Source organism: Dendropsophus ebraccatus, chromosome 3 (genome assembly GCF_027789765.1).
Source record: "Dendropsophus ebraccatus isolate aDenEbr1 chromosome 3, aDenEbr1.pat, whole genome shotgun sequence".
Classification (NCBI taxonomy): Eukaryota; Metazoa; Chordata; class Amphibia; order Anura; family Hylidae; genus Dendropsophus; species Dendropsophus ebraccatus.
In genome coordinates, this window is record NC_091456.1 from 166,221,879 (window position 1) to 166,233,874 (window position 11,996).

The 11,996-nt window shown below is 41.7% G+C and overlaps 1 protein-coding gene across 1 annotated transcript; it reads left to right on the forward strand.

Annotated features, from left to right (window-relative positions):
- The first annotated feature begins 1,479 nt into the window (after positions 1-1,479).
- Positions 1,480-9,554, forward strand: LOC138787442 (granzyme A-like). The gene is made up of 5 exons (XM_069964741.1): positions 1,480-1,556; positions 4,215-4,353; positions 8,272-8,416; positions 8,491-8,757; positions 8,925-9,554. The coding sequence occupies exons 1-5, from the start codon at positions 1,502-1,504 to the stop codon at positions 9,081-9,083; spliced, it is 765 nt and encodes a 254-aa protein (XP_069820842.1). The 5' UTR covers positions 1,480-1,501; the 3' UTR covers positions 9,084-9,554.
- Positions 9,555-11,996: the final 2,442 nt, after the last annotated feature.

Here is an 11,996-nt window from a genome sequence, read left to right on the forward strand (position 1 = left end):
GTTATGCTAATATATATAATGTATATCTTTCAGGAAATATAAAAAAGATTGCACTGACACATAAGAATACAAATAACCTGCAAACTGTTGTGTCCATTTGCCATCTAGTGGTGAAAATAAAGAACTGTTTCAGTGATATATTGACTGCAAATATTTAGATTGCGACCACAAGCATACACAAGTCTGACCAGGGCCACAGAGCCTCAGCCTCATCCATCCACTCACTTGAGACACCACTAACATACACAATCACACATTATTGACTGATACAAACTTACTGACTGACACACACTACTAACACACTTACTGACTGACACACAATATTGACACAGACTGATTGACACACATTAGTGACTATGCAAAAACATACATACATACACACACAGCACTTACAGCTCAGTCTTCTCCATCTTCTTTTTTGCCCTTTCCATCTCCACACTATAGTATTGAGGACCTGCAGGTCATGGGATCAGGTGCTTCATCCCTCTCTCTCTCCCTCTCTCTCTCTGCAGGATGCTGGCAGGTCCTTCTCTTTCTCTATCTTCTGATGTTCAGCAGAACGACCAGATCCAGTGATGATCTTCTTTTCTGTTAAATTCGGATGTGGGACGCATCCCAATTCACCATTGAACACAATGGAGAGTGCGACCGGAGCAGCACTCTCCATTGTGTGAACTGTCAGGCCTGTGCGGCACTATTCAATGACGGTTTGAATCACGGCTGGAGCGTATACTATAGGGGGAGATTTATTAAACATGGAGTAAAGTGAAACTGGCTCAGTTGCCCCTAGCAACCTATCAGATTCCACCTTTCATTTTCCAAAGAGTCTGTGAGGAATGAAAGGTGGAATCTGATTGGTTGCTAGGGGCAACTGAGCCAGTTTCACTTTACACCATGTTTGATAAATCTTTTCCTATGTGTATACACTCCGGCCGGGATTCCATTCATTCAAAGACAATGTATCTTATGCATAAATTTATGTTAAACATACATTGTGTGAACATGGCCTTATACTGTACATATGATGAAGTCTGGGCCCACCAACCCTAGGCTAATCTTCTAAATCCTTAGGCATAGCAGAGCTGTGTGCACAGACGCTGTACACCTTGTGGATCCATATACAGAGCCATATGATGTGATACATGTTACATGTATGCATACACTAGTTTGCAGGGACATCACTACACCAGCAATAAAGTCAGGGGAAAAGTTATTCTTTAGAGAATGGAGGCATGTACTGTATAATATAAGAACACGGTCACCAATATAACATTAGTTGAAATCACCATGATCATGACTGTAATAAATGCTGCACAGGAACCTGCAAACACCCTAAATCTTGCAGCATTGTGAGTGTTAAATGTGTGAAAACAATAAGAACATGAAAGTGATTTGTTAAACTGAAGCACCGGCTTAACCAAAACCACAGCTCAGCGAACAATAGTATTCATATAGCAAGTGGTCTCTGCCTCCACCACACCTGCTGCGAAGCTTCAGGACCATGCACCTTCTCTGGAATCTGCTATTCCTGGCCGTCCTTCTACAGGGCAAAGATTGTAAGTATCCTACATGGGAGTGGGACCTGGACAAGTGTTTCCTTATTAAAGAAAGTTTTTTTTATTAAAATGTACAGTGAAAATAAGTAATTGGAAGTATAGAATAGTGACAGCAAAAAGAGGTAGGTAGATAGATAGATAGATAGATAGATAGATAGATAGATAGATAGATAGATAGGAGATAGATAGATAGATAGATAGGAGATAGATAGATAGATAGATAGATAGATAGATAGATAGATAGATAGATAGATAGATAGGAGATAGATAGACAAACATGAGGTAGATAGGAGAATAGATAGATAAATAGGAGATAGATAGAAGATACATAGATAAATAGACAGACATGAGATAGATAGAAGATTAGATAGATAGATAGATAGATAGATAGTAGATAGATAGATAGATAGATAGATAGATAGACAGACAGACAGACAGACAGATAGATAGATAATAGGTAGATTACAAAAATGTTGCTTAAAGGGCTAGTTTATAAAAAGAATTCTCTCAAATCAGAGATTCTCAATTTATCAGACAGGAAAGAAGTGGTGTATTCTTTCCTGTCTGGAGAGCAGGAGAGTTTTTCTATGGGGATTTGCTCCTGCTCTGGATATTTCCTGACATGGACAGAGGTGGCAGCAGAGAGCACTGTGTCAGACAGGAAATAATACACTACTTCATGCAGGACATACAGCAGCTGATAAGTACTGGAAGACAAGCTTTTTTGATAGAAGTATATCTATTACAAATCTCTGGCACTTTCTGCCACCAGTTAATTTTTTTTTGCGGGACTACCCCATTAAAGAGAGATTCCCATCCATTATACTTGTAGGACTCATCAAGTCAAATATTTTTGCAAATTCACACATTTAGCAAACCTGTCTCCTTCCCTTGATATGCCAACTTTTTTCCTCCCATTGTTGACAGCTCATTGTCTAGGTTACCAACCACCATTCTGCTCTAAAAGCAGTGGTCTGGCTGTTGTATATATATCTATAGTGTGTGTGTGTGTGTGTGTGTATATATATATATATATATATATATATATATATATATATATATATATATATATATATATATATATATATATATTACAGTATATGTATGTACATACACTATATCTATATACATCTACATTATAGGTATATGTACTCACCAGCCTGCTTCCATCGCCAAAACATTGTATATATAGTAGCCAGATAATAATAAAGCTGAATAGTTGAAATATGCTGCAGCTGATATTAAAGGGTTATTCTGCCCAGGTCAGGGGCGTAACTAGAAATGGCTGGACTCCATAGCATTCCCATCCCATATATAGCCCCCAGTGTTGTGCATCCCCATCCCCCATATAGCTCCCAGTGTTGTGCATCCCCATCCTCCATATAGCCCCCAGTATTGTGCATCCCCCATATAGCCCCCAGTGTTGTGCATACCCATCCCCTATATAGCTCCCAGTGTTGTGCATCCCCATCCTCCATATAGCCCCCAGTATTGTGCATCCCCCACCCCATATAGCCCCCAGTGTTGTGCATACCCATCCCCTATATAGCTCCCAGTGTTGTGCATCCCATCCCCCATATAGCCCCCAGTATTGTGCATACCCATCCCCCATATAGCTCCCAGTGTTGTGCACCCCCATCCCCATATAGCCCCCAGTGTTGTGCATCCTCTTCCCCCATATAGCCCCCAGTATTGTGCATACCCCCATTTAGCCCCCAGTATTGTGCATCCCCCTATTTAGCCCCTAGTATTGTGCATCTCCATCCCCCATATAGCCCCCAGTATTGTGCATCCCCCCATTTAGCCCCCAGTATTGTGCATCCCCCCATTTAGCCCCCAGTATTATGCATCCCCAGTCCCCATATAGCCCCTAGTATTGTGCATCTCCATCCCCCATATAGCCCCCAGTATTGTGCATCCCCCCATTTAGCCCCCAGTATTGTGCATCCCCCCATTTAGCCCCCAGTATTATGCATCCCCAGTCCCCATATAGCCCCCAGTATTGTGCATACCCATCCCCCATATAGCCCCCAGTATTGTGCATCCCCCCATTTAGCCCCCAGTATTATGCATACCCATCCCCATATAGCCCCCAGTATTGTGCATACCTATCCCCCATTACCTATCCCAGCCTACCAATGCCTACCAATGCCACCATGTAGGGACAGTGAAAACTCTAATGCCCTTTACAGGGCCTAAGTAGTACAGCCAATAGTGTTACAATAGTGGGGTTATACCTAATCCTAGGAGGGCTGACCACTCTTAGGCTGAGTTCACACTGCGTTTTTAGCATACGTTTAACGGATTTATTTTTTTATAACGGACAAAAAAAATAGTGTCAGCAACGTTTTTGTGTCTGTAAAAAAAAAACGGATCCGTTTTTTTTATAATGGAAATCAATGGAAAAACGGATCAAAACGGATGCACACAAATGCAGCCGTTTTTGCAATCCGTTTTTCATGCGTTTTTTTTCTTTAAAAAAACGGATGAAAGAAACGGACTGCAAAAACGCAGTGTGAACCCAGCCTTAGTTTAAAAGTGGGTCTATGTAACAGAAGGAGAACAACTGAGATAACTAACCTCAGTTATCTCTCTCTCTTTCTATATATTTATATGTATACGTATATTTATTTATGTTGATACTGATGTGACTTACAGGTGGTTCTGCAGACATTGTAGGAGGTAAGGAAGCTCGCTCAGCTCCGTACATGGCTTTAGTGAGGACCCCCGGGAAAGCCTTCTGTGGTGGAACATTAATAAAGCCTGACTGGGTATTAACATCTGCAGAGTGTTTTATGTGAGTAATAGATACCTGGAAGGTGTTTTTTTTTTTTTTTGTCTTTATATCAATGAATATGAGTGATAACACATAAAACTTTTTCCCACTCATGGTTAGTGGTTGGGTGAAGCCATGTATTGTCAAACTACTGTGTTTTCTCTTTTTAAATCACAATGACAACCAAAAACATCCAAATGACTCTGACCAAAGGTTTACATACCCAAGTTCTTAATACCGTGTATTGCCCCCTGTAACATCAATGACAGCTTGAAGTCTTTTTTGGCAGTTGTGGATGAGGCTCTTTATTTTCCCAGATGGTAAAGCTGCCCATTCTTCTTGGTAAAAGGCCTCCATTTCCTGTAAATTCCTGGGCTGCCTTGCATGAACTGCGTGCTGGAGATCTTCCCAGATATTGAGGTCAGGAGACTGAGATGGCTACTCCAGAACCTTCACTTTGTTCTGCCATAGCCTAAGAGAGGTCGACTTGGCCTTGTGTTTTGGATCGTTGTCATGTTGAAACGTCCAAGTACGTCCCATGCACAGCCTCCAGGCTGATGAGTGCACATTTGCCTCCAGAATTTGCTAGGGCCTTAAGATGTTTTTTACGGACTCACTCCTTAGCTGCTCTGGCTGTGTGTTTCGAGTCATTGTCATGCTGGAAGACCCAGCCCCCACCCATCTTCACTGCTCTTACTGAGGAAAGGAGGTTGTTGGCAAAAATCTCACTATCTATAGGCCCCATCCATCCTCCCTTCTATGTCCCCTTTAAAAAGTCCACCTAAAGTATGATGTTTCCACCCCTATGCTTCACGGTTGGGACTGTGTTCTTGGGGTTGTACTCATCCTTCTTCTTCCTCCAAATATGGCGAGTGGAGCTGATCCTAAAAGGTTCTATTTTGATCTCATCTGACCACATGACCTTCTTCCACACCTCCTCTGGATCATCCGGATGGTCATTGGGGTGCTTCAAGTAAAATATATATTTTCATTTTGATAAAGTTTTTAATTTTTCAAATACAGTAAAACAGTATGGAAAATGTACAAGTTGGGTAATCGTGCCAACTTGGGGAATATAGATAACATGTCCATGTAACTGCACAATGAATAGCGTAATAATGGCTTTTGTTTTCTCTATATGTTATGGTAATGTGAAGGATGTCATTAGAAAGTTGGGCAGGCATAAAAACAAGCCCTCTTATGGCTCTGTAAAAGAAAATAAATAAAGGGTTATGGCTGTTAAAAGAAGAGGGGAAAAAAAATAAAAACTTATTACAAAAGAGACATTAAGGGGTTAAGCATAGAAAAATCTGAGATTTCAATCAATAAATTACACTTTATATAAGTTTATACAACTTATAAGTTTATACAGTATAACTTTATACAAGTTATACTGAATCTTCCCCCACACAGATATATATCAGCCTACTTAGCTCTTTCTGCTCTATAACATGATGGTGATAGATTAGTATTTTCAAGGTGGCAGGTTCCCTTTAAATGTCATAAAAAAAAAAAGTATGATCAGCTGGAGTCTCACTGCAGAAACCCTGACTGACCAGGTGGGGAGAAGAGCGCGGTAGAGCAGATCACTCCCTTGCTCGCAGCAATCCCCATCCAGGTGGCTCCATTATGAAACTGTTGGGCCGGATCAAGATGATTGACAGCAGGGAAGTGAAGCGTGCTACTGGGCATGTCTTCCTGCTTGTTCCCCCTGATGAGGATGAAATCCCTAGCAATCAAAACTTTTGCTTGTCTCTCAAACACAGGGGTCCCTAAACTGCGGCCCAATGAGGCCACTTATCTCCACACAGCCGAAACCTTCTCTCCACTGCACGGGGCGCACACAGCTAGGGGGCACCTGACAGGGCCCGACCATCCGGATTCACTGTCACATTATTACTATGGGGGCAATGCAAGGGGACATTATTACTATGGGGACACACCACAGAGGGACATTAGGGATACTTTTATCAAGATTTGCCCTGTTGCCAAAAAGACCTAGAAACTGCCCTGTGTGTATGTCTGTGTGTTATTGGAGTGAGTGTGTGTTTGTGTGTGTGCTAATGGAGTGTGTGTGTGTTAGTGCTCATGTGTGGCTGAGGTAGAACTACAACTTTCAGCATGATCCTGTGTGCTTTTGGTAGAACAACTCCCAGCATGATTCTGTGTGGCTGTGGTAGAACTACAGCTCCCAGCATGCTCCTGTGTGGCTGTGAAAAAAACTACAGCTCCGAGCATGCTCCTGTGTGGCTGTGGTAGAACTACAACTCCCAGCATGATCCTGTGTGGTTGTGGTGGAACTACAACTCCCAGCATACTCCTGTGTGGCTGTGGTAAAACTTAAAGTCCACCATCCTAAGCACCCCCCAATGCTCCTCCCCTGGACCAGAGACAGATGAGCAGTATGATCCTCCACCTCCTCCTCATAAGAAGACAGAGTGTCGGCGTGACAGCCATTGGCACCATCCTCCAGCTGCAACAGCCACCCGCCGACCAGATATAGCAGCAGCAGCATATAGTCCGGCCCTCTACCAGTCTAAGGGACAGTGAACTGGAGTTTGGGGACTCCTGCTCTAACATATTAAAAGTTGTTTTTTTAATGAAACATCATAACTGGTGTGAACTTTCCTACCACTGGTGAGAAGAGAACAGCTTACACCCACACAGTTATCAGGTTCACCACAAAAGCTCATCGTGCCATAGAAAATATTCACACCTTGTAAACCTGCTACTGGCATTTTGGTACAGAGGCCCACACTACATCTACATTAGACTGTATAATAACTTCAATGAGATGGGTGAACCAGAAGTAAACCTATCTGTGCATATTAGGGGATAGAGGGATCTGCATATACAGCAATTATCAGTTATATTTCTATGGTCATGTTCATCAAGCTCATAAGTTCACATGTCGGCATTAGGCCACAACGCAAAATCTGTAACAATACCCCCATCTGCTATTTATTTAAAGGGGAACTATCAGCAGGTTACACCTAAAGTGCATGGGGCACTGAGGAGGAATGTCTCTTACCTTCCTCCTCTGCGCCGTTCCCCTGTAGTTAGTAGTTGAATCCACAGCCCGGAGCGCCATTAGGAGCACTGATCCACCCCCATCGTGCCGTTCCTGCCCATCCGCTCCATGGATTATTATTAGAAAGAGCAGGCCGGTTCAGCACAATGGGGCAGTGCTTCTAACGGTGCTCCTGGCCGTGGATTCAACTACTAACTGCACAGAAACAGCACCAAGGAGGAAGGTAAAAGACATACCTTCCTCCTCTGCGCCCCATGCGCATTTGGGGGATATCAGCAGGTTAGATTAGTCTAACCTGCTGATGGTTCCCTCTTAAAATATTGGTGTCTTCTTATGTCTTTGCTACACCTCTTTCTTCTTCTACACACATCAAGGAGATTGTCTCGTGCTTTAAAGGGGTTATCCTGGATTAGAGGAACATGGCTGATTTCTAGCCATTACAAGTTCACTCTATTCGCGTTAATGAAACTGACTTGCAATGCCACACACAAACAGAGGACAAGAGTGGCGCTGTTTCTGGTATAAATCAGATTTTTTACTAATCCTGGTACCTCTTTTTAAATTTCATGTAAATAATTAGTCTTCTATTCTTAGGAAGTGAAGGAGTACATCTTATTCCCCCAAAGATCAGGATATGGCCCGGGAGATGTATATAGGGCCCTACCTGTATGCTACTACAGGAAATTTCAGCCTTTAGTATACTCAAGTGGTCAGTGTGAAAAAGGCAGACTTTGGTATTCTATGTGGATAGTCACATACAAAAAATACATATGTATATAATAAAACATGCTTTTCATGTACACACAAGTCACATGAAATGACACATACGCCTTAAAATTTACCCTCTTGCTTATTTATGGAATTTATGGAAAAAGTTAATAACATTTCCCCCCTCCCCATCTATGTAGAGACAAGACGACGACTGTTGATCTGGGGGTGCACTCTATCAAGAATACTAAAGACAAGCAAAGGCAGCAATTCAGAGTTACAAAAGCAATCCCTCATGAGAAATTTAATAAGAACCTAAGAATTAATAACCTCCAGCTCTTGAAGGTCAGTGTTCTGTATAACGTCTATAAATTACCATATACCTTCTCAGCAGGATAACCATCTTTGTCTGAATCCAGTTGTCAGGTAAAGTGAATAAAACTAAAGCTGTCGACATTGTTCGCTTTCCTGAGAAATTTGATGTCATGAAGCCTGGCAGCGTCTGTACCGTCACCGGATGGGGCTGGACAGACACCAGAAAACACAACACTGCCGACAAGCTGATGGAAGCGAGAGTGACCGTCATAGACCGGAAGTCATGCGCCTCCCAGTGGAAACCAGCCGTGAAGATCACCAGGGACATGATGTGCACCAGTGAGAAGGATGCTGTCAGGGGCTTCTGTAATGTAAGTTCTCGATTTAAGTCATAGTAAATAAATCTTGTTACCCCTTTAACAGTGACCTGTAATTGATCATATCCAAAGAGCCACCAGAACCTATTCCGAAAAACAGAATACAGAGGTTTGCATACCTAGATAGGTGCGTTTAATACATCTGAATTTTTACATTATAGGGCGATACCGGAGGACCATTAATTTGCGGAGGTTTCTTAAAAGGTGTAATTTCTTTTGGACCCATGTTGTGTGGAACTTCAAGTGGTGCGGATGTCTACACCCGTCTTACCAAAGACTACATGAAATGGATTAGCAAAAAAACCAAAGAAATGCTATAACTGTTGTTTTTTTGTTGTTGTCTTTTGTTATTGGCTACAAACCATATACTAATACTCTTTTTTAGAGATGAATGCAACAGGAGCATGCAGTATGATTGTCTGTTATTTACATACTGGTGGCTGTATCCATGTTTTCCCGGACTCCCTAGGGCAGCATCCAACCTCTTCAGCCACCGGTATTCACAAACCGAGCGATCGGACTCGAGCATGCTCCAGTTCTGCTCATCTCTATTCTTTTTCTAATGTTATTTACCTTAGATTACTCTACTGAGATCTAGCTTTGGGCTATCTTTTTGGACGGCTGATATTTTAATTCCGAATTATGCCTTCCAGCATTAAAATGACGGCCCTCCGAAAAGATGGCCACAAAATAAATATTGTGTAAACATACCCTCAAACTTCTGTGCAATTTTTACACAATGCTAGAAGGATGATGCCTTTGCTTTGTAGTTACAATAAAATAAATGATTAAATGTGTTAAATTCTGAAATAATTTCGAAGGCTGGGTATGATGGGAAACAGACTGACCAGGTACTGGGTATGACTGAAATAGGCCAGTGCCAAAGAGGTAGTGGAAAGTATGTATTTCCATAGATAACACATTTTGAAAGGCTAGAGCATGTTTTCTTCATCAGGTCATGGCCTAACCTGATGAAGAGGGCATTTCCCAACCTTCGAAACACATTGTCTTTGTAAGAGTATGTTCACACTAAGAAAAGCAGTGTGTCCATGAGAAGCCTGTCAATGTCAATTCTTTGAAAGGAGAGCGGCAAAGAGTGGCGGGGAGTGGAGGCATGCAAGGCTTCCCATGGACACACTGGAAACGGAGGGTTGGACTTAGGTTTGCAGAAATTGGTTCTAACCTGGAACGAGGTTAAACTCCTTCCCCAAAGTGCACTGCAGGTCCAAGCCATCTGTGGGAAGGTCATGTGACCAAACTTCTTATATGCTTTGACATAACTACTGGTGTGGCAAACAAACAGCAGTGTTTACCCTTGCACTACCCTGATAATACAGTAAATACATTTCTAGCAAGTTTATCAGTGCGACACCCACAATAGGTGTACATACAAATAAACTTACAATACCCACTTAGCACTTAGCAAGTGATTCCTCAGCCACACAACAACTTTAGACTTTGTAGTTTGGATACAAGTACCAGGACAATGCATTGTAATGTGTAAACACGAGAAATCTCTTGATATAAAAAATTACTTTACATCACTGCCTACCCTTACTATCTGTCCATACATCACAGTAATACTTTAGACTTCCAGGCTTTAAAAAGTATTTGCTTTGACTATATGATCAGAGAGACGCTCATGCTGATTTATTCACTGCAATGCTTTATCTGGCCTACAACAGGATATGCATGTCTGATCGGAGAAATGTTAATACTGTCCAGAGTACATACCCTAATACTATATGGGTCCCTAATACTATAACCGTCCCTGTGTTCAGTAATGTTTATTTTACTACTTCTAACAACTCCTCCTCCTCTTGGACCATTCACCGTGCCGAGGTCTAATGGAATAAGCAACACCCCTACTCCTGGCATCTTGCACCAGAAAAATCTGATATTACTGTGTCCTGCAAAGTGTAGTCACACTTATTATTTTGTTACTTCTGGATTCTAAAGTGTGAAAATATACAGAAAGCAAAAGTAACACTAATACCAACCATCTGCTAGGATTTGTGTACGCCTCGGCCATTACTGAGTAGTAAATGAGCAATATGTTTGCACTATGACACGTGGATTTTTCACAGTAAATCATGTGGTTCACTTCTAAGGAAGGAGTGCAGATCTTTTTTTCATGATCATGATCTTACTGACCACAAAAGCTAATGCCACGCTTTTAGAGTTGATCCCCTGGGGCACACTCTGGTGGGGTACTGTTTGGATGATAATAGTTGGGGTACCCTTAAAGATGTGGGTGCCGTAAAACCTGACAGTGAGTATTGAGAATTGGGATGTTACTAAGCTAATTAATCATCCAAATGCATTGAGGTACAATGTCTTAAAGGGGTACGGAGTAATTCTTCTTTTTTTTTTTAAATAAACTGGTGTCTACTGCCATGCCACCTTGCAAACAAATCCTAGAGACGTCCATCTGACGGACATATGTAAGTCATGAGGTAATGGTATAATGGTATGGGACTAATGGTATGGGTTAAGTAGGTATAAAGCTGCTGACACAGTAGTACCTTTAGTTTTCCAGTCCATGGTTACAATCTGCTAAACATCGCTATTTATGGTTACTGCAAAGTGTCAAAGAGGCGTAGCAAAGGCATATTGCCTTAAAGGAGTACTCCGGCAATTTTTTTTTTAGCTTAATTAACACACATTACAAAGTTATATAACTTTGTAATATGTTTTAAAAAGCTATCTGTCCCCGTTCATGCCTCTGAAGTCCACCCCCGGAAGTTAAATAAAGTATATACCAAATAACTGTCAACCCCGTCCTCTTCTCCCGGGCGCCATCTTGGGTGGATGTCGTCAGAGCAGGGGGCGAGCCTGGTCTCCTTCCTCTGATCCTAACACAGCCATTGGCAGCAGCAGAGGGGCCATGTTGTCGCCCTTTACTGCTGCCATTAAAAAATGTAATCTTTTTATGTATACATGTATCTATCTGTCTATCTATGAGATGATTCGGAGTAGAAGTGAACACCATTGTATTCTTTTTCCAGCATGCAATCTCTTTTTCCATAGAACAGTAACATCATAGAAGCTATACACCCCCTTTAATTTATGACTACTATAATTAAGGCCGAGTTCACATGAGGCAATAGTGATGCAGTTTATGGCGCTGTAAAATATCTTGGTGTTATATAAATAACAGGTAATAAATGATGTATGATGGTTAAAGAAAAGTGAACATAAAAAAGATTACTTTTGGGGAAAGAAACACAGAC